The sequence below is a fragment of the Salmo salar genome, chromosome 13 (genome assembly GCF_965601325.2).
Source record: "Salmo salar chromosome 13, fSalSal1, whole genome shotgun sequence".
Classification (NCBI taxonomy): domain Eukaryota; kingdom Metazoa; phylum Chordata; class Actinopteri; order Salmoniformes; family Salmonidae; genus Salmo; species Salmo salar.
The window spans coordinates 108,328,450-108,352,500 of record NC_138303.1 but is presented as its reverse complement, the minus strand read 5'-3'; the positions used below and the strand labels follow the sequence as shown (position 1 = coordinate 108,352,500).

Here is a 24,051-nt window from a genome sequence, read left to right as displayed (position 1 = left end):
GATTATAACAGCACATGGCCAAGATGTTCAAATGTTCATAAATGACCAGCATGGTTAAATAATAATAATCATAGTAGTTGTCGAGGGTGCAACAAGTCATAAACTCAAGAGTAAGTGTCAGTTGGCTTTTTCATAGCCGATCTTTGAGAGTATCTCTACCGCTCCTGCTGTCTCTAGAGAGTTGAAAACAGCAGGTCTGGGACAGGTAGCACATCCGGTGAACAGGTCAGGGTTCCAGCAGGTCTGGGACAGCAGGTCTGGGACAGGTAGCACGTCCGGTGAACAGGTCAGGGTTCCATAACCACAGGCAGAACAGTTGAAACTGTAGCAGCAGCACGGCCAGGTAGACTGGGGACAGCAAGGAGTCATCATGCCAGGTAGTCCTGAGGCATGGTCCTAGGGCTCAGGTCCTCCGAGAGAGAGAAAGAAAGAAAGAGAGAATTAGAGAGAGCATATTTAAATTCACACAGGACACCAGATAAGACAAGAGAAATACTCCAGATGTAACAGACTGACCCTAGCCCCCCGACACATAAACTACTGCAGCATAAATACTGGAGGCTGAGACAGGAGGGGTCAGGAGACACTGTGGCCCCATCCGATGAAACCCCCGGACAGGGCCAAACAGGCAGGATATAACCCCACCCACTTTTCCAAAGCACAGCCCCCACACCACTGGAGGGATATCTCCAACCACCAACTTAACATCCTGAGACAAGGCCGAATATAGCCCACAAAGATCTCTGCCATGGCACAACCCAAAGGGGGTTGTGCCGTTCACACATTCACAGATTTCACAACGCACTGTTTGCCCTCAGGCCCCTAGTCCACCACTACCACATATCTACAGTACTAAATCCATGTGTACAGTGAGGGACAAAAGTATTTGATCCCCTGCTGATTTTGTACGTTTGCCCACTGACAAAAAAATTATCAGTCTATAATTTTAATGGTAGGTTTATTTGAACAGTGAGAGACAGAATAACAACAAAAAAATCCCCAAAAACGCATGTCAAAAATGTTATAAATTGATTTGTATTTTAATGAGGGAAATAAGTATTTGACCCCTCTGCAAAACATGACTTAGTACTTGGTGGCAAAACCCTTGTTGGCAATCACAGAGGTCAGACGTTTCTTGTAGTTGGCCACCAGGTTTACACACACCTCAGGAGGGATTTTGTCCCACTACTCTTTGCAGATCTTCTCCAAGTCATTAAGGTTTTGAGGCTAACGTTTGGCACCTCGAACCTTCAGCTCCCTCCACAGATTTTCTGTGGGATTAAGGTCTGGAGACTGGCTAGGCCACTCCAGGACCTTAATGTGCTTCTTCTTGAGCCACTCCTTTGTTGCCTTGGCCGTGTGTTTTGGGTCATTGTCATGCTGGAATATCCATCCACGACCCATTTTCAATGCCCTGGCTGAGGGAAGGAGGTTCTCACCCAAGATTTGACGGTACATGGCCCCGTCCATCGTCCCTTTGATGCGATGAAGTTGTCCTGTCCCCTTAGCAGAAAAACACCCCCAAAGCATAATGTTTCCACTTCCATGTTTGACGGTGGGGATGGTGTGCTTGGGGTCATAGGCGGTATTCCTCCTCCTCCAAACACAGCGAGTTGAGTTGATGCCAAGGAGCTCCATTTTGGTCTCATATGACCACAACACTTTCACCCAGTTGTCCTCTGAATCATTCAGATGTTCATTGGCAAACTTCAGACGGGCATGTATATGTGCTATCTTGAGCCGGGGGACCTTGCGGGCGCTGCAGGATTTCAGTCCTTCACGGCGTAGTGTGTTACCAATTGTTTTCTTGGTGACTATGGTCCCAGCTGCCTTGAGATCATTGACAAGATCCTCCCGTGTAGTTCTGGGCTGATTCCTCACCGTTCTCATGATCATTGCAACTCCACGAGGTGAGATCTTGCATGGAGCCCCAGGCCGAGGGAGATTGACAGTTCTTTTGTGTTTCTTCCATTTGCGAATAACCGCACCAACTGTTGTCACATTCTCACCAAGCTGTTTGGCGATGGTCTTGTAGCCCATTCCAGCCTTGTGTAGGTCTACAATCTTGTCCCTGACATCCTTGGAGAGCTCTTTGGTCTTGGCCATGGTGGAGAGTTTGGAATCTGATTGATTGATTGCTTCTGTGACTTTTATACAGGTGTCTTTTATACAGGTAACAAGCGGAGATTAGGAGCACTCCCTTTAAGAGTGTGCTCCTAATCTCAGCTCGTTACCTGTATAAAAGACACCTGGGAGCCAGAAATCTTTCTGATTGAGAGGGGGTCAAATACTTATTTCCCTCATTAAAATGTAAATCAATTTATAACATTTTTGACATGCGTTTTTGGGGATTTTTTTGTTGTTATTCTGTCTCTCACTGTTCAAATAAACCTACCATTAGAATTATAGACTGATCATTTCTTTGTCAGTGGGCAAACGTACAAAATCAGCAGGGGATCAAATACCTTTTTCCCTCACTGTATGTATAGTGCGTATGTTATCGTGTGTGCATGTGTTTGCATGTGTCTGCGCCAATGTTTGAGTTGCTTCACAGTCCCCACTGTTCCGTAAGTTTTTTTTTCATCTGTATTTTAAATGTAATTTTACTGCTTGCCTCAGTCACTTGATGTGGATTAGAGTTCCATGTAGTCATGGCTCTATGTAGTACTGTGTGCCCCTCACAGTCTGTTCTGGACTTGGGGACTGTGAAGAAACCTCTTGTGGCATGTCTTGTGGGGTATGCATGGGTGTCCGAGCTGTGTGTCAGTAGTTTAGACAGACAGCTCGGTGCATTCAACATGTCAATACCTCTCATAAATAAAAGTAGTGATGAAGTCAATCTCTCCTCCACTTTGAGCCAGGAGAGATTGACATGCATATTATTAATATTAGCTCTCTGTGTACATCCAAGGGCCAGCGTGCTGCCCTGTTCTGAGCCAATTGCAATTTTCCTAAGTCCTTTGTTGTGGCACCTGACCACACGACAGAACAGTAGTCCAGGTGCGACAAAACTAGGGCAGAGCATCGCTTTATTATAGACAGACTTCTCCCCATCTTAGCTACTGTTGTATCAGTATGTTTTGACCATGACCGTTTACAACCCAGGGTTACTCAATTTCCACATTATTTATTACAAAATTTGGTTTAGGTTTAGGGTTTAGTGAGTGTTTTGTTCCAAGTACAATGCTTTTAGTTTTAGAAATATTTAGGGTTAACTAATTCCTTGCCACCCACTCTGAAACTAACTGCAGCTCTTTGTTGAGTGTTGCAGTCATTTCAGTCGCTGTAGTAGCTGACGTGTATAGTGTTGAGTCATCCGCATACATAGACACTCTGGCTTTGCTCAAAGTCAGTGGCATGTGGTTAGTAAAAATGGAAAAAAGCAAGGGGCCTAAACAGCTGCCCTGGGGAATTCCTGATTCTAACTGGATTATATTTGAGAGGCTTCCATTAAAGAACACCCTCTGTGTTCTGTTACACAAGTAACTCTTTATCCACAATATAACAGGGGGTGTAAAGCCATAACACATACGTTTTTTCCAGCAGCAGACTATGATCAATAATGTCAAAAGCTGCACTGAAGTCTAACAAGACAGCCCCCACAATCATTTTGTCATCAATTTCTCTCAGCCAATAGGGTCTACCTCCTCCTCTCTCCTCTCCTCCAAGAGTAGTACGGTCTACCTCCTCTGCTCTCCACCAGGTGTAGTAGGGCCTTTTCATTTTACTCCAGGTCAGTTCAGGAGACAAATTGAAATATGATCAATATATGGATTGGTTTAATATTTCAAACGTATAAATATGATGTAACATTACAATCTCACTCATATCTCCCCCAATGTCTTCTGTTGTCCTCCCAAACCCCAGAACACACACACACACACACACACACACACACACACACACACACACACACACACACACACACACACACACACACACACACACACACACACACACACCGTGATTCAGCTCCCCTCTGACTCTACCCCCCCAAAACCACCTGACCAGGCCTGACCCACTAACTGAGTAGGCTGGTTGCCGGGCGGGACGGCGGTAAGCCCTGTCACCTGACTGTGGTCTGGGAAGGAGCAGTTAGTTCTTCTAATCGCCTAGGGTGCACTACTTTAGACCAGAGCCCAATGGTACCCTATTCCCTATATAGGGCACTACTTTAGACCAGGGCCCATAGTAGTGCACTATATAGGGTGCCATTTCAGACGCAGCCCTCGTGTCCACGGTTGTGTCTGCCCAGTAAGTGTCTCACAGGTGATTGACTGGATGCATTAGTGGGTTGCCAAGGTTAACATGCCAAAGGAAACAAACACACTCACTCACTCATCCACGTTTAAGAGAGCAAACCCTTAAATTTGACCCGTGTGTGGATCGGCGTCGTTCACCATCAGGCCTGGGTTCAAATAATTCCAAATACTTTTATCTGAGCTTGATTGAGCTTGCCTGGCTTAAAGGGATACCTCAGATTTGATCTACTTCCCCAGAGTCAGATGAACTCGTGGTTACCATTTGTCACTGCATGGAATATGAAGGAAGTTAAAGGTAGTTTCGCAAGCCAATGCTAACTGACTGGAAGTATCTCTTTAATGGGACCAATAGAATAGTCTCAATTGCTGATCGGGCAAGCTAGAGTGAACGGTCAAGTATTTGAACAATTTCAAACAGTATTTGAACCCAGGTCTGTCCACCAAGTCTGTCAGCTTTCCCCTACTTCTGTTTAGTTCACATCATGATCTCCGGGCAAGGACAGGGGAAGTGAGGCCTAGGTATTTGACCTTGACTTGCGTCCCAAATGACTCCCTATTCTGTATGTAGTGCACTAATTTTGACCACTCCCCATAGGGCTCTGGTACAATGTAGTGCACTATATAGAGAGTAGGGTGTCATTTGGGACTCATGTTGTATTATGAAGTTGAATGTGTGTTGCTATGCTAACGTCATCTCTGTCAGGTGACTGTTGCCACAGCTTACCAAAACATCACCTCTTGTTCTACTTCCCCCACACGTACTGTAACGTAAACACACAATCCACCTGGACTCTCCACCCGGTCAGAATGTCTTCAGATCAGACACCAGGGCTGTCTTCAAGTGGCATCCTATTCCCTATATAGTGGCATAGGACTCTGGTTAAAAGTAGTGCGCTATATAGGGAATAGGGTTCCATAGGGCTCTGGTCTAAAGTAGTGTACTATATAGGGTTCCATAGGGGTCTGGTCTAAAGTAGTGCACTATATAGGGAATAGGGTTCCATAGGGCTCTGGTCTAATGTAGTACACTATGTAGGGAATAGGGTGCCATTTGGGAGGCAGTCCTATAGTACCACACAGTGGACTCATTTGAGGGAAAGTAGACTAGAGGGACTAGCTGTCCCCTGAGGGGAGAGGGACTAGCTGTCCCCTGAGGGGAGAGAGACTAGCTGTCCCCTGAGGGGAGAGGGACTAGCTGTCCCCTGAGGGGAGAGGGACTAGCTGTCCCCTGAGGGGAGAGGGACTAGCTGTCCCCTGAGGGGAGAGAGACTAGCTGTCCCCTGAGGGAAGAGGGACTAGCTGTCCCCTGAGGGGAGAGAGACTAGCTGTCCCCTGAGGGGAAAGAGACTAGCTGTCCCCTGAGGGGAGAGAGACTAGCTGTCCCCTGAGGGGAGAGAGACTAGCTGTCCCCTGAGGGGAGAGGGACTAGCTGTCCCCTGAGGGGAGAGGGACTAGCTGTCCCCTGAGGGGAGAGGGACTAGCTGTCCCCTGAGGGGAGAAAGACTAGCTGTCCCCTGAGGGAAGAGGGACTAGCTGTCCCCTGAGGGGAGAGGGACTAGCTGTCCCCTGAGGGGAGAGGGACTAGCTGTCCCCTGAGGGGAGAGAGACTAGCTGTCCCCTGAGGGGAGAGAGACTAGCTGTCCCCTGAGGGAAGAGGGACTAGCTGTCCCCTGAGGGGAGAGGGACTAGCTGTCCCCTGAGGGGAGAGGGACTAGCTGTCCCCTGATGGGAGAGGGACAGATCCTATCACAACACTGTCAAGGAAACAGGTCTCTTCTTAGTAGGGGAGGGAAGTTAGAGAAACAGGTCTCTTCTTAGTAGGGGAGGGAAGTTAGAGAAACAGGTCTCTTCTAGTAGGGGAGGGAAGTTAGAGAAACAGGTCTCTTCTTAGTAGGGGAGGGAAGTTAGAGAAACAGGTCTCTTCTTAGTAGGGGAGGGAAGTTAGAGAAACAGGTCTCTTCTAGTAGGGGAGGGAAGTTAGAGAAACAGGTCTCTTCTAGTAGGGGAGGGAAGTTAGAGAAACAGGTCTCTTCTTAGTAGGGGAGGGAAGTTAGAGAAACAGGTCTCTTCTTAGTAGGGGAGGGAAGTTAGAGAAACAGGTATCTTCTTAGTAGGGGAGGGAAGTTAGAGAAACAGGTCTCTTCTTAGTAGGGGAGGGAAGTTAGAGAAACAGGTCTCTTCTTAGTAGGGGAGGGAAGTTAGAGAAACGGGTCTCTTCTTAGTAGGGGAGGGAAGTTAGAGAAACAGGTCTCTTCTAGTAGGGGAGGGAAGTTAGAGAAACAGGTCTCTTCTTAGTAGGGGAGGGAAGTTAGAGAAACAGGTCTCTTCTTAGTAGGGGAGGGAAGTTAGAGAAACAGGTCTCTTCTTAGTAGGGGAGGGAAGTTAGAGAAACAGGTCTCTTCTTAGTAGGGGAGGGAAGTTAGAGAAACAGGTCTCTTCTTAGTAGGGGAGGGAAGTTAGAGAAACAGGTCTCTTCTAGTAGGGGAGGGAAGTTAGAGAAACAGGTCTCTTCTAGTAGGGGAGGGAAGTTAGAGAAACAGGTCTCTTCTTAGTAGGGGAGGGAAGTTAGAGAAACAGGTCTCTTCTAGTAGGGGAGGGAAGTTAGAGAAACAGGTCTCTTCTTAGTAGGGGAGGGAAGTTAGAGAAACAGGTCTCTTCTAGTAGGGGAGGGAAGTTAGAGAAACAGGTATCTTCTTAGTAGGGGAGGGAGGTTAGAGAAACAGGTCTCTTCTTAGTAGGGGAGGGAAGTTAGAGAAACAGGTCACTTCTAGTAGGGGAGGGAAGTTAGAGAAACAGGTCTCTTCTTAGTAGGGGAGGGAAGTTAGAGAAACAGGTATCTTCTTAGTAGGGGAGGGAAGTTAGAGAAACAGGTATCTTCTTAGTAGGGGAGGGAAGTTAGAGAAACAGGTCACTTCTAGTAGGGGAGGGAAGTTAGAGAAACAGGTCTCTTCTTAGTAGGGGAGGGAAGTTAGAGAAACAGGTATCTTCTTAGTAGGGGAGGGAGGTTAGAGAAACAGGTCTCTTCTTAGTAGGGGAGGGAAGTTAGAGAAACAGGTCACTTCTAGTAGGGGAGGGAAGTTAGAGAAACAGGTCTCTTCTTAGTAGGGGAGGGAAGTTAGAGAAACAGGTATCTTCTTAGTAGGGGAGGGAAGTTAGAGAAACAGGTATCTTCTTAGTAGGGGAGGGAGGTTAGAGAAACAGGTCTCTTCTTAGTAGGGGAGGGAAGTTAGAGAAACAGGTCACTTCTAGTAGGTGAGGGAGGTTAGGGGCCTACAACTGTTTTATATTAAAGCTTTTGTTGCTGTGAGTACTGTACCTTTAGCGAATCAACACGGCTGTGTGTACCTTTAGCGAATCAACACGGCTGTGTTTGTAGTGCTCTACCATTTGCTGAGAACTACCCAGGAGTCACCTGTGTGTTGTAGTATTAGCTAAACCTCAAGGGTTGTTACTTTCTGTTTCTGCCCGTTCACATTTGACATATTCAGCTCATATATTGCAAACAAGATGATCTTATCACATTGCATTTCTTTCTCGCTTAGCTTGAACAGAGTTCAAATCCCTTAGCCTCTCGTCTTTCCCCGTCTTCACAGAGTTCAAATCCCTTAGCCTCTCGTCTTTCCCCGTCTTCACAGAGTTCAAATCCCTTAGCCTCTCGTCTTTCCCCATCTTCACAGAGTTCAAATCCCTTAGCCTCTCGTCTTTCCCCGTCTTCACAGAGTTCCAGTCACTTAACTTCTTCTCCCTGTCTCTCCAGGTGCTCCAGTCGTGACATCCTTTCCTCATTTCTACCTGGGAGATGAGAAGTACTCTAATGCCATTGTGGGACTGGATCCTGTCAGAGAGCATCACCAGACCTACCTGGACCTGAACCCGGTACACAACTCTGTAGTGTTCACTTCTCCGGCGGTCCAATGGATCATCCACTTTAAAATCCCAGAAGTGTTTGTTACGAACCCCTTTTGCCCTGCAGTCTAGGGGGGGGGGGGGGGGGTGGAAACGAGACCCGTAACATATCTCATGCAAATCACACAAGTGAAAAAGTAACAGTGAGAACGAAAAACCACAGACAACTTAAATCTACCGTCAAAAACGTATTTCAAAACACACGGTAAATGGGGTGTGGGAAAAAAGGGGCTGAGCTGGACCCAAGGAAAGAAAGAAATATAAAAAAAAAACCCTAAGCTAGTCTAGCCTGCTTTAAGAACAGCTAGCTAACTAACCAATAAATACAGTGGGTGGTCCACCCAGTTCTAATTAGGGGATTTAGACACTGTTTTCCTACGGGTAATGTAGGCCCATGGACGACTTGGCTGGTTGTCCCCTTTTCCCACCAACAAACAAACAGTCATACACCGTAACAATACAATACTCACAGGATAACGGACAAAGTGACATGTAGGCGCAAAAAAAACAAAAAGACAGATCTCTAAAGACAACTGATTGGGTTTCTTTTAAACCAAGGGATGTGATTGGGTAAGGGAAAAGGAGCAGGTGTGTCTTCTGATTGGCGACTGATTAGGGAATGATGATTGCCACCTGTGAGTAGGGGAGAAGGAGAGAATAGAAATACACACAGGATACCTGTATCCGTAACAGTGTTACATAGATCATCCACTTTAATATTCCAATAGTGTTACATTTGTGTAATTGGGAATTACACCAACTGCGAAGGATGAATTAATGTTCTCACATTACCAGGTTATAATTATTGATGTTTAATCGAGACATTACCAGGTTATAATTATTGATGTTTAATCTAGACATTACCAGATTATAATTATTGATGTTTAATCTAGACATTAATCAAGTATCCAGTACATTGAGCGTTACACCTGCAGTTCACATGGCTCATCAAAACTGTGTCTGTGTTATTCTACACTTCCAGACCACTGGTGTTCCTATCCGTGCCAGTAAGAGAGCTCAGATCAACATCCTCATAAACAGAATCTCTGGCTTCCCGTGAGTACATATAGTCTCTGTTTCTGAACCATTTCCATCTCACAACCACCACACAAGTTCAGCTAGCTAAAGACGGTAGTCTCTTGTTTCTGAATGATTTCCTTCTTTTGTTTAATTATTTCCGTTTCACAACCACCACCCAAGTTCAACTAGCAATAATAAAGCTCATAATCTTTATGATATCTATATTATTTCCTTCCATTGTTTAATAATTTTCTTACAATCGATTTTCCTTCACAGGAAAACCAAATCCCTGAACGAGACTATCTTCCCTGTCATGTTTATCAACGAGGTGACATAATCACATTTCATGGACTCCACAAAAATATACAACTTTTGTAGAATATGACGTTTCAATTCAGAAAATGTTCATTTTAATCCGAGCATTAATCGCATTAAGTGTTTTCTTCAGACGGTAGTGATCGACGACGTGTCGGCGGCGAAGCTCCACAAGCTGTTGCTAATGGTGTCGCTGGTGTCCAACTTCCCTCTCGTCCTGGTTGGTCTGGGGGCCATCCTGTTGCTGGTGTTCATCGGCCTCATCGTCTGCGAATGCAAACAGAAGGTATGACACACCCATGTTTCTTCCCTTTTTTACTTAACCAGGCAAGTCAGTTAAGAACAAATTCTTATTTACAATGACGGCCTAGTAACAGTGGGTTAACTGCCTTGTTCAGGGGCAGAACGACAGATTTTTACCTTGTCAGCTCGGGGATTCGATCTAGCAACCTTTCGGTTGCTGGTCCGACGCTCTAACCACTAGGCTACCTGCCGCCTCCTTTCTTAGTTCCCCTTGCTTTTGTATATATTTTTTTTTTTATATAGAACAGTGAAAGACTGGTGGGAAAGTTCAGCGGAGAGGGGAGCGGGTGTGTTAGAATAACAGTGGGACTGAATCAAACCCACGCTCACACAGGCAGATATATTCTGTTGGCAGCAGATTAGACCACCCCAGGATGCTGACCTGTGTTTCTCTGGGAAGATAGAGTGTTGAGGGCCTGTGTCAGAGAGGAGCAGGACAACAGTGTTCTTCTCTAATCAATAAACTATAGTTAGAGCCCAGAGCTGTTCCTGGTCAAGTCACGTAGTCAAGAATAAGTCCTGGCCCTCAACTATAAAGTACTTTAAAAAGGCAGCAAGAAATGCCACAAAGGGGAAAGTGAAAGTCATGTTGTAGACAGAATAGGTACGCCAACTAAATTTATAGAGATCCTATTAAAAGACTAGAGGCTAGGTCATGAACCCTAAAAGATGGCTGTTACTAGGTAACCCGATGTCCATTCCAGTGTTCCTATATCTTTTTCTATGAGGAGACACTGAAGAATAGAGAATACAGTAGAACTTAAGGCTGTGGTTTGGTTCATCACAAGACACTTCTTCTCTCAACATGATGCAGCTACTTTGTTCTTTACTGTAATATTTCTAACCAGTTGTTAACATCTTTCTTTCACAGCACGTTTTTGTAAAGGTCTTAATGCATTCTGCATCATAACATTAAACTCAATCTAATATTTGAAAAGAAAATAGGTCTCAAATTGACTTCAAGGTACTAACATGTTTGTGTAACTTAACTTCTCTGGGCTAGGTGGGACGGGACCGTCAGACACTATTCAACAGCCAGTGAAATAGCACGGTGCGAAATACAAAACAGCAAAAATATCATAATTTCATTTTCTCAAACAATCAACTATTTTACACCATTTTAAAGATAAGACTCTCGTTAATCTAACCACATTGTCCGATTTCAAAAAGGCTTTACAGCGAAAGCATAGAATTAGATTATGTTAGGACATAAACTTCACAAGAAAATCCACATAGCCATTTTCCAAGCAAGGACATGCATCATAAAAACCAAAAGTACAGCTAAAATATTCACTAACCTTTGATGATCTTCATCAGATGGCACTCATAGGACTTCATGTTATACAATTGCTCGATAAAGGTCATATTTATATCCAAAAACAGCATTTTACATTGGCGCGTGATGTTCAGAAAATGTATTCCCACCAAAACTTCCGGTGAATGTGCACATCAATTTACAAAAATACTCATCATAAACGAAAGAATTATAGATACACTACCCCTTGACGCAACCGCTTTGTCAGATTTCAAAATAACTTTACGGAGAAAGCACATTGTTCACTATTCTGAGTACATAGCTCAGCCATCGAAGCAAGCTATACAGCTACCCGCCAAGTTCTGGCATCAACAAAACTCAGAATTAGTATTATAAATATTCTCTTACCTTTGCTGATCTTCGTCAGAATGCACTCCGAGGACTCCTACTTCCACAAGAAATGTTTGTTTTGTTCGAAATACTCCATATTTATGTCCAAATACCTCCGTTTTGTTCGTGTGTTCAGATCACTATCCAAAGGCATAATGCGCGAGCGCAGTACCAGAGACGAAAAGTCAAAATGTTCCATTACCGGTCGTAGAAACATGTAAAACGTTGTTTACAATCAATCCTTAGGGTATTTTTAACATAAAACGTCGATAATATTCCAACTGGACAATAGCGTATTCATTACAGAAGAAAAAGAAGGAGGGGCGAGCTCGCGGGATCGCATATCACCAAGTCCTTTGTCCTCAGACAGTCCACTCATTGACTGAGCTACTATTCTCTGCCCAGTAACAAGAGAAAGATGGAAAAACTTTCTGAAGGCTGTTGACAGCCAATGGAAGCCTTAGGAAGTGCAACGTGGTCACGGAAAAGAAAAAAAAACGAGTTAAGTTACTGCCTTTTTTCCTCCTCAAATTATGCTGTGAATTTTACAATTATTTATTTTCCCTTTGGATATTTTTTATACCAAAGCAGTTGTTTTTAAAGCATATTAGGTGTCTGTAACCAATAATGTAGCTGATTTTCATCATGTGATAATTTAGGGGTTTTCCACTTTTTTTTTAAACACCACTCCTGAATAAGAAACAATGTCACGTTGCACTTCCTAAGGCTTCCATTGGCTGTCAACAGCCTTCAGAAAGTTTTTCCATCTTTCTCCTACAGACACTGTAGTTTCGATAGGGATTCAAAAGAAGAACTACAATTCTCAGATTTCCACACTTCCTGGTTGGATTTTTCTCAGGTTTTTGCCTGCCATATGAGTTCTGTTATACTCACAGACATCATTCAAACAGTTTTAGAAACTTCAGAGTGTTTTCTATACTAATAATATGCAAATATTTGACTCTGGGCCCGAGTATTGGGCAGTTTACTCTGGGCACACTTTTCATCCGAAATCGAAAATACAGCCCCCTATACCCTAAAAAGTTAACTATTTTCTTAACCTCTCTAGGATAGGGGGCAGTATTTTCACATCTGGATAAAAAACGTACCCGATTTAATCTGGTTATTACTACTGCCCAGAAACTAGAATATGCATATAATTGTTTGATTTGGATAGAAAACACCCTAAAGTTTCTAAAACTGTTTGAATGGTGTCTGTGAATATAACAGAACTCATATGGCAGGCAAAAACCTGAGAAGATTCTGTACAGGAAGTCCCCTCTCTGACCATTTCTTGGCCTTCTACACTCTCTTTATTGAAAACTGAGGATCTCTGCTGTAACCTGACACTTCCTAAGGCTCCCATGGGCTCTCAGAAGGCGGCAGAACGTTGAATGATGACTTTGCAGCCCATGGCTGAAAAACAGTAGCGCATTTGGTAAGTGGTCGATCTGAGAACAATGAGACGGGGGCGCGCGTGCACGTGAAGAGTCCATTTTAGATTTTGAGTCTTTGAACGGAAAGGACGTTTCCCGGTCAGAATATTATCGCTTTTTTACGAGAAAAATCGCATAAAAATTGATTTTAAACAGCGTTTGACATGCTTCGAAGTACGGTAATGGAATATTTAGAAATGTTTTGTCACGATACGCGTCCGCGCGTCACCGTTCGGATAGTGTCTTGAACGCAAGAAGAAAACAGAGGATATTTGAACATAACTATGGATTATTTTGAACCAAAACAACATTTGTGGATGAAGTAGAAGTCCTGGGAGTGCATTCTGACGAAGAACAGCAAAGGTAATCCAATTTTTCTTATAGTAAATCTGAGTTTGTTGAGTGCCAAACTTGGTGGGTGTCAAAATAGCTAGCCCGTGATGGCGAGCTATCTACTCAGAATATTGCAAAATGTGCTTTTGCCGAAAAGCTATTTTAAAATCGGACACCGCGATTGCATAAAGGAGTTCTGTATCTATAATTCTTTAAATAATTGTTATGTTTTTTTGTGAACGTTTATCGTGAGTAATTTAGTAAATTCACAGGAAGTTTGCGGTGGGTATGCTAGTTCTGAACGTCACATGCTAATGTAAAAAGCTGTTTTTTGATATAAATATGAACTTGATTGAACAAAACATGCATGTATTGTATAACATAATGTCCTAGGAGTGTCATCTGATGAAGATCATCAAAGGTTAGTGCTGCATTTAGCTGTGGTTTTGGTTTTTGTGACATTATATGCTAGCTTGAAAAATGGGTGTCTGATTATTTCTGGTTGGGTACTCTGCTGACATAATCTAATGTTTTTCTTTCGTTGTAAAGCCTTTTTGAAATCGGACAGTGTGGTTAGATTAACGAGAGTCTTGTCTTTAAAATGGTGTAAAATAGTCATATGTTTGAGAAATTGAAGTAATAGCATTTCTAAGGTATTTGAATATCGCGCCACGGGATTCCACTGGCTGTTGAGTAGGTGGGACGATTTCGTCCCACATACCCTAGAGAGGTTTTAACTATGATAACACCATGATTTAGTGACTGTATTAACCAGTGCATTTTAACCCATTCTAACAGTACGGTATGCACGGCTTCCTTTATGTTTCTGTTCAGAATTAAGTTTAACGTATTCTTTAAAACCTCTACGGGATCGGTGTACCCACTGCAGGACGGTTGAGCTAACGTAGGCTAATGTGATTAGCATTAGTAAGTAACAACAACAAAAAATCCCAGGACATAGACATATCTGATATGGGCAGAAAGCTTAAATTCTTGTTAATCTAACTGCACTGTCCAATTTACAGTAGCTATTACAGTGAAATAATACCATGCTATTGTTTGAGGAGAGTGCACAATTATGAACTTAAAAATCTATTAATAAACCAATTAGGCACATTTGGGCAGTCTTGATATTACATTTTGAACAGATATGCAATGGTTCATTGGATCAGTCTAAAACGTCAGACATACACTGCTGCCATCTAGTGTCCAAAATCTAAATTGCTCCTGGGCTGGAATAATATATTATGGCCTTTCTCTTGCATTTCAAAGATGATGGTACAAAGAAAAAAAAGTATGCATATTTTTCTTAGTATTATCTTTTACCAGATCGAATGTGTTATATTCTCTTACATTAATTTCCACAAACTTCAAAGTGTTTCATTTAAAATGGTATCAAGAATATGCATATCCTTGTTTCAGGTCCTGAGCTACAGGAAGTTCGATTTTAGGCAAAAATCTTTAAAAATGGTCCGATCCTGTTGGGGCTCGGGGGCAGTATTGAGAAATTTTAAAAAAAATATGTGCCCATTTTTAACTGCCTCCTACACCAACTCAGAAGCTAGGATATGCATATTATTAACACATTCGGATAGAAAACACTCTGAATTTTCTAAAACAGTTTGAATGGTGTCTGTAAGTATAACAAAACTCATATTGCAGGCAAAAACCTGTGAAAAATAGATCAAAAAAAATGTGAATTTTGTGACTGTACTATTTAGTGTCATTGTTTTATAGATACCATAGTGAGAAAGGATTCATTTCGCAACACCTACGGCTTCCACTAGATGTCAACGATCTTTATAAAGTTGTTTGAAGCGTCTATGATAAACAGAGAGCAAATTAGAATGCAAGGAAGTTGACATGTCATCACTTCATTTTTTTGCGCCTGCGCATAAATCTGAGAAGCGTGAGTTTGTCATCATTGTTTATCTAGACATAGGATAGGTTGTGTGAAAATATTACTGATGTTTAATGTTAAAAATGGACCAAAAGATTAATGCTAAGCAACGTTTGACATGTTTGAACGAACGTAAATAGATTATTTACTAGTTTTTTTTAGCTTTTCGGCGTGATTTTACACCCCCCCCCCACCACGTTTTGTGGGAGCATAATGAACGCTAACTACTTGTTGTTATTTGGACATAAATTATGAACTTTGTCAAAAGAAACCACATTTGTTCCGGACCTGGGAAATCCTGGCAGTGCCTTCTGATGGAGATAATCAAAGGTAAGGGGATATTTACAATGTTATTATCGATATTAGATGATGCTAACTGTATAGCATAGCTTATTGTTCTTAGCATAGCACCCCGTTTATTGCAAAATGTGATTTCCCAGTAAAGTTATTTTGAGATCTGGCCATTCGGTAGCAATTACGAGATGATAATATATTATTCTTTGAATGACAATATTATAATTTACCAATGTTTTCGAATAGTAATTTTGTTATGTTCACCGGAAGCATTTCAGAGAAGAAAAAAATCTGAATTTCACGCTACTGTAAAATGCTGTTTTTGGATATAAATATGAACTTGATGGAACAAAAAATGCATGTATTGTATAACATAATGTCCTAGGAGTGTCATCTGATGGAGATTGACAAAGGTTAGTGCATAATTCTAGCTGGTTTCTGCTTTTGGTGACGCCTGACCTTGAATTGAAAATGGATGTTTGTACTTTTGTGGCTATGTACTGTCCTAACATAATCTAACTTTATGCTTTTGCCGTAAAGCCTCTTTGAAAATCGAACAATGTGGTTAGATTAAGGAGATGTTTATCTTTTAAATTGTGTAAAATAGTTGATTGTTTGAGAAATTGAAATTATTAGATTTTTGATGTTTTGAATTTCCAGCCTTGTTAGCAATCCCGACTCGGGGTTCATTGCTAACCTGTAGCCCCAACAGAGGTTTTTAATAATCGTTCATAATTTTCCCTTTTATCATTTACATTTGTCACTATAATATCTTTACTTTCTTACCTTGTCTGACTTCTTAAATCAGCCAATTTTGATCATAATCCTCTCTGAAATGTTATGGCCTGTAATGTTATGACAAGTATGCACCATTTTTAATAACACAGTTTGATATGTTAACAATCAGATTAACATCTCTCCTGAAAGCTAAATTCTATGGGACAGTTAACCCCTGAAAGCTAAATTCTATGGGACAGTTAACCCCTGAAAGCTAAATTCTATGGGGCGGTTTCTCCTGAAGCTAAATTCTATGGGACGGTTTCTCCTGAAGCTAAATTCTATGGGACAGTTTCTCCTGAAGCTAAATTCTATGGGACAGTTTCTCCTGAAGCTAAATTCTATGAGACGGTTTCTCCTGAAGCTAAATTCTATGGGACGGTTTCCCCAGAACAGATTAAGCCTAGTCCTGAAGAAAAAAAACATGCTCAATGGAAATTCTCCTAAACATAATCTGTGTCCGACTGTTCCTTTATACAGTCCAACATGTCCCTGCTGATTGGACATGCATGGCTGTACAACAAACACTGTATCTGAAGGATTATGATCCTGACAAGCAATTTTATTCAATGTTTTGTTCGCTAGATTGGTACTATAACTAACCACTCTCTACCTCTCTCCCATCTGTCTCCCTCCCTCTCTCCCTCCACTGTCTCCCTCCCTCTCTCCCTCCACTCTCTACCTCCCTCCACTGTCTCCACCCCTCTCTCCGTCCACTCTCTACCTCCCTCCACTGTTTCCCTCCACTCTCTACCTCACTCTCTACCTCCCTCCACTGTCTCTCTCCCTCTCTCCGTCCACTCTCTACCTCCCTCCACTGTCTCCCTCCCTCTCTCCGTCCACTCTCTACTTCCCTCCACTGTCTCCACCCCTCTCTCCCTCCACTCTCTACCTCCCTCCACTATCCCCTCTCTCTCTCTGCTATCTCCCTCCACTCTCTCCATCCCTCCACTCTCTCATCTCTCTCTCACTCCACTATCTCTCCCCTCTCTCTTTCTCTACTCTCTCCCTCCACTCTCTCCCTCCACTACCTCTCCCCTCTCTCTCTCTCTCTCTCTCTCTCTACTCTCTCCCTCCACTCCCTCCCTCTACTCACCACTGTCTCCCTCCCTCTACTCTCTCTCTCCACTCTCTCTGTCCCTTCACTCTTTCTCCCTCCACTCTTTCTCATTCCACTCTTTCTCCCTCCACTCTCTCTCTCCCTCCACTCTCTCTCTCCCTCCACTCTCTCTCTCCCTCCACTATCCCCTCTCTCTCTCTGCTATCTCCCTCCACTCTCTCCATCCCTCCACTCTCTCATCTCTCTCTCACTCCACTATCTCTCCCCTCTCTCTTTCTCTACTCTCTCCCTCCACTCTCTCCCTCCACTACCTCTCCCCTCTCTCTCTCTCTCTCTCTACTCTCTCCCTCCACTCCCTCCCTCTACTCACCACTGTCTCCCTCCCTCTACTCTCTCTCTCCACTCTCTCTGTCCCTTCAATCTTTCTCCCTCCACTCTTTCTCTCTCTCCACTCTCTCTGTCCCTTCACTCTTCCTCCCTCCACTCTTTCTCATTCCACTCTTTCTCCCTCCACTCTCTCTCTCCCTCCACTCTCTCTCTCCCTCCACTCTCTCTCTCCCTCCACTCTCTCTCCCTCCACTCCCTCCCTCTACTCTCTCCATCCCTCCACTGTCTCCATCCCTCTACTCGCTCTCTCTCTCCACTCTCTCTGTCCCTCCACTCTCTCTCTCTCCCTCCACTCTTTCTCCCTCCCTCCACTATCTCTCTCCCTCCACTCTCTCTCTCCACTCTCTTTCTCCCTCCTCTCTTTCTCCCTCCACTCTTTCTCCCTCCACTCTCTCTCTCTCTCCCTCCAATATCTCTCCCTTTCTCCACTCTCTTTCTCTCTCCACTCTCTCTCTTTTGCCACTCTCTCTTTCTCTCCCTCCACTCTTTCTCCCTTAACTCTCTCTCCCTCCACTCTCTCTCACTCCACTCTCTCTCTTTCTCACTCCACTCTCTCCTCTCTCTCGCTCTCTCACTCCACCTCTCTCTCTCCACTCTCTCTCTCACTCTACTCTCTCTCACTCTACTCTCTCACTCCACTCTTGCTCTCTACTCCATCCTCCATTCTCTCCATCCCTCCGCTGTCTTCATCTATAGAAGTCAACAAAGGAAGACACATCTTATTCCCCTGTGAGCAACAAGGAGGCTGACGAAAAAAATGGCTGCAGCTACGTTGCCTTGACTCCCGTTATTGACAAGTCTTGAGGAGGGAATGGGAAGGCTTTATGGAGAGACAGATGTAGGATCTTAATATGAACCAGTTTGCTACAGCAGTAAAATAATCCTGCTTCAATAGGAAATGTGAATTATGTGGATTATAATTAATGGACATTTTTGTAGGGTTTTTAAAAGTCAAAAAACACAGCAAGTTTGCAATTCTCAGAAACAAAACAGTGATAAAATTACGATCCTACATCTGTATATCATATATATCAGTGTGAGTTGCTGTTCAGGGCTGGATCGTTGTAAATCATTGTGGCACTAGTTAGACTACTTTGATATGTCTCCGTTGTTTTGTTTTGTTACTTGGTTTATTTGGATCTGGTTCAACCCACAAAGTGAGGCTAATCTTCCCAAAGTCCCTGTTAACTCACAAGGTGGGGCTAATCTTCCCAAAGTCCCTGTTAACTCACAAGGTGGGGCTAATCTTCCCAAAGTCCTTGTTAACCCACAAGGTGGGGCTAATCTTCCCAAAGTCCTTGTTAACCCACAAGGTGAGGCTAATCTTCCCAAAGTCCCTGTTAACTCACAAGGTGGGGCTAATCTTCCCGAAGTCCCTGTTAACTCACAAGGTGGGGCTAATCTTCCCAAAGTCCTTGTTAACCCACAAGGTGGGGCTAATCTTCCCAAAGTCCCTGTTAACCCACAAGGTGGGGCTAATCTTCCCGAAGTCCCTGTTAACTCACAAGGTGGGGCTAATCTTCCCGAAGTCCCTGTTAACCCACAAGGTGGGGCTAATCTTCCCAAAGTCCTTGTTAACCCACAAGGTGAGGCTAATCTTCCCAAAGTCCTTGTTAACCCACAAGGTGGGGCTAATCTTCCCGAAGTCCTTGTTAACCCACAAGGTGGGGCTAATCTTCCCAAAGTCCCTGTTAACCCACAAGGTGGGGCTAATCTTCCCGAAGTCCCTGTTAACTCACAAGGTGGGGCTAATCTTCCCGAAGTCCCTGTTAACCCACAAGGTGGGGCTAATCTTCCCAAAGTCCTTGTTAACCCACAAGGTGAGGCTAATCTTCCCAAAGTGTTGACATACAGTACATGGCCAATTTGACCAGCTGTTTCAAACATTCTATACAATATAAACTGTTTGATACCTGTTATTCAACATTTTGTAAAAAAAAAAAAAAGGCTTTATAAATATATTTGATTGATTGACAGCTCTAATGCAGTTCCACCCTCAACACCGTCAAAACAACTGCTATTAGGATGTTGGCTAAAGTGAACCCTTAATCTGTATCTGGGAAACCAGCCCTAGGTGTGTGCCCTAAAGATGTGTCCTAAAGATGTGTCCTAAAGATGTGCCCTAAAGATGTGTCCTAAAGATGTGTCCTAAAGATGTATCTACATTATTCAGGTATCATTCCATTCTCAGGGGCACTATGCTAGAAACTATGCACCTTGTGCATCATGAGATGGCTTCAAAAGTGATTATTATTATGAAACCGTAAAGTGTCAAAGAAGGTCAAGGAAGTGGTGAGATGCTCTACTGAACAACGAAGGCTAAATATTTCATGTAATGAGTGTCTTCTTATTAATGAATTTGGATTCATATTAAAACGAACAACAACAAAACATATTTGTAACGTTAGCTATAATTGTTACATTTCTACGTATTTTATTTGTTCATGCACTGTTTAAATTTATTTTCCAACTTGGTTGGTTGAATGTTCAAATTAGTGAACAAAAATGCCGTCTGACTATGTTTATGTTATTGAACATATCCACAATACCATCCATACCTAATTCATGGTTCACCTTCACTTTCAACTTGCATGTGGTGATATTTTGCAAGTGAGCATTTTTAAGTGTTACGTATCTGATATTCCAAATGTGACATCTTGCCTACATTCCTTAGGTGAGACACCTGTACCCCAGTTGGTATATTCATTAGGTGAGACGCCTGTACCCAGTTGGTATATTCATTAGGTGAGACGCCTGTACCCAGTTGGTACATTCCTTAGGTGAGACACCTGTACCCCAGTTGGTATATTCATTAGGTGAGACGCCTGTACCCAGTTGGTATATTCATTAGGTGAGTGTTGATCTGTATCGGTCAGATCTATTAAAAACAATACCACATCATTGGCTTATTGCTGCCATTGTGTGAACGAGCCAACAAACCTATGGCACTCTGTATACTGCGTAAAACATGGACAGGTTTTGATTGACTGAATTGTTTCTGAGGCTTTTTGACACGTCAGACAATTCTCCTGTGCCCTATAGTGCGGGTGGCCTTCTTGTCTGAAACAAAAGAATGAAGGCAATGAAAATGTGTAATTTGAAGATCAGATCCCTTTAGAATGTATTTACAGGATAGTGTTTTTACTAATAGAATAGAGTGTGTACTAATGTGCATTTCTGTTATACAGGGAAGTCCATATGTTGTTGTGTTTTCTTTGGTTGATATTTTTTTTTGACAGAAAAATGGACTGAAACTTTTAACTCACGTATCAGGTTCTGAATGATCTAAATGTATTATCATCACTACATTATCTCTACATTATCTCTGCATTTACCATAGCTGCTGATGAAACCATAACTTCAGGTTTTGATGCAAGGTTGTCATCCTAATGGCAAACATTTTGGAATCAAAGATAAACATGTATATCATACTAAACTACTGGAATTGTAGACATTTTGCAGTGATGTTGAAAGCCAAATTGTGTATTGCTTTCTATTGTGAGCCGTTAATAGGAGCTCATTAGCAGACTGTCTATCTAGAAAATGTATTGAGAGAAACGGGCTCCTTGGATATCTACATATGTTTATTTTCAATGGCATCTCCTATTGACATTATATACATTTGTATTATTATGCCTATAATAGCCTTTGTGCAACTGCTTAACTGCTATAGTCCTATAGTGTATTAATGCTTTGTTAATTGTTGAAATTGAAATGGACTTGCTTGAATGATTGCTCTTATTGTATTGTAATGACTGTCTGAACGTAGCCTGACAATGAGTGACGAGGAGTTGGCATGACAGCGCCAACAAACATGGCAATCAGGCTAGTCTGACACCTCAATGTTGAAATCAACGCATCAGATCACTGAGTTTAACTATTGATGCATTACTTTGTAACCCAGCTGTCTTCTCTTTTCTTTAAGATATGCCAAACAAAAGTAGCAGAACTTTTGCTTTCCTAGATTACTTGTTGTGAATTTATTAGATACTGTTTTACTTGTGACTCACTTGTTTATGAGATGCCATGCTCTTACGTACTCAGTATTAGTTACTCTGGTTGAAAAATAGAAAAGCAGCAATAGAAATTTATAGTTTGAAAAATGAGTAAATGTTAGCGTTTTCTTCTCTTATTATAAGTCTAATCAGTCATATCATTTCATATTTTGATGTTAATTTGTCTTTGGACTCTGTATTTACTCTGTAGCAACCATGTGCCTTGGTCTGTAATGGAATTACAGAACATTGAATGAAGAGGGCCTCGTTCACAGGTGGTTGGTGGCACCTTAATTGGGGAGGACGGACTCGTGGTAATGACTGGAGCGGGATCAGTGGAATGGTATCAAATACATCAAACACATGGTTTCCAGGTGTCTGATGCCATTCCATTTGCTCCGTCCTGGCCATTATTATGAGCCATCCTCCCCTCAGCAGCCTCCACTGGTTTAATTTCACCCTCAGACTCTATGGTGCATTTTGTAAAACATTAGAAACAGGACAAAATTGGGATACAACAACTATCAGGAGAATTGTATAGGTAAATTATACACCATAAAATCAAAACCATTCTACATGTACAACCATAGACATCAGTGTACACACACAGCACTACTTGTTTTGTGCTTGAACGCCATAGATCACATGTAATTAAACTACTTTCCTCAGTCCCAAAGTCCTGTTTTCTGTAATACAGCTAAATGCTTTTCATTGCAGCAGTCAAACATAATCCTTACATTTATCATAGTTATCATTATTTTTGGAATGTAGACTGCAAAAAAGTTACTAAAATATTTTTGGGTAAAAATAAAATGTTAAACTTATTTACAATGAAATAAAAGCAACCATTTTGATTGATTTGTCATTCTTCGGGTTTTCTATTGTTATCAGTCAGCATGCTTTAAAATGGCAAATAAATTATCTTCAGGTATAGCCTGCACATTTATATTCTGGCAACACTGAGGGAGAAGAACAACTTGAAGAGTGTCAAAACTGTTGCAATTTGCAATATTTTGCTTAAAGAGTAGATGCTGCTGAAAAGCAACTAATCCCTTTGATGTGGCATCGATATGAGTCAGATACATGTATTCTAGTGTCAAAATTCACTACAAAGTGTAAGTAGGACAATTTTAGTCTTGTCTAAAACAAAGTTTGGAACCTCAGTGAATTACAATGAGTAAATTAAAGTAAGGCTTGGATTACTAAATATGTTAACAAATCATATTGCCAAACTCCCATCTTCAAATCGCCCCTCCATTTCCCTTCATTGAATGGGGCTCTGTTGTGTCATCGCCCCCAATGCATTCAAAGGAAGGCAGACCTTCCTATTGATTAACCATGTCTCCACAACCAAAGTTACATGTTTTGAATGCCCTGCGGAAGGACCTTAGTTTGCGGAATAGGTGATTGGTGTTCGTTGGTCCCAAAGTCTGCACCAGTAACGTTAACTTGGTGTGGTGGTGGGTATAACCAGAGATACTGGAATATAATGACCTTTCTTGTGTAATTTAGCTAACGACATTAGATAACCAGCAAAATGTTATGTAGGTAGCTATCTTTTGATAAAGCAAGGCAGGTTATCTAACTTTAGCTAGCGAGGCAGGCTAGATAACATTTTTAGCAAAGACAGTACAGCTTAGCTAGCCTGCCTAAAATACTTTAAAGTACTACTTAAGTCATTTTTTGGTGGTAGCTGTACTTTACTATTTATTTGACAAATTTTACTTTTACTTCACCACATCCCTAAAGAAAATAGTGTACTTTTTACTCTTTACATTTTCCCTGACACCCAAAAGTACTTGTTACATTTTGAATGCTTAGCAAGATAGGAAAATGGTCCCATTCACGCACTTATCAAGAATACAACCCTTGTCCTCCCTACTGCCTCTGATCTGGCAGACTCACTAAACACAAATGCTTGGTTTGTAAATTATGTCTGAGTGTTGGAGTGTCTCTCTGGCTATTGATAAATAAATTAAATTATGCCGCCTGGTTTGCTTAATATAAGTAATTTGACATTTTTGATACTTAAATATATTTTAGCAATTACATTTACTTTTTTACTTAAGTATATTTAAAACCAAATACTTTTAGACTTTTACTCAAGTAGTATTCTACTGGGTGACTTTTACATTTTATATTAAAGTATTGTAATGACCGGACTAGATCATAAAGGAACAATTGTCCACGCCACTCCTCGGCATCAGAACATTCCAGGCATTCCCATGATTGGCAGATAGCAGGTTGATTGGCATGTCGGACCCCGCGAATACTGGGTAGTACAACACAACCAACTAATAGCCTAACACATAACACACGGGTCACTACACAGCCCCCCACCACAAAGTCCCTCATCCCCGAGGGAACAAACAAAGTCTCTGAAGCGACCTGGAGGTCTCCTTTGCCTTCGTGGCCGTG

At 42.2% G+C, this 24,051-nt stretch overlaps 1 protein-coding gene across 2 annotated transcripts in view; it reads left to right on the top strand.

The window, feature by feature from the left end:
* LOC106568513 (lysosome membrane protein 2) overlaps positions 1-22,491 on the top strand; it is a 61,836-nt gene extending 39,345 nt beyond the window's left edge. The window contains exons 8-13 of one of the 2 annotated variants that reach the window (XR_014380216.1): positions 8,020-8,138; positions 9,151-9,224; positions 9,465-9,516; positions 9,637-9,789; positions 18,335-20,383; positions 20,455-22,491. Coding sequence is in view for 1 of the 2 variants with exons in the window: in XM_014138934.3 (XP_013994409.1) it covers positions 8,020-8,138; positions 9,151-9,224; positions 9,465-9,516; positions 9,637-9,789; positions 18,335-18,442 (506 nt within the window). In the remaining variant the exon portion in view is untranslated. Of the gene's footprint in view, positions 1-8,019; positions 8,139-9,150; positions 9,225-9,464; positions 9,517-9,636; positions 9,790-18,334 lie in introns of both variants that reach the window. The other variant, XM_014138934.3, reaches the window with a different exon arrangement.
* Positions 22,492-24,051: the final 1,560 nt, after the last annotated feature.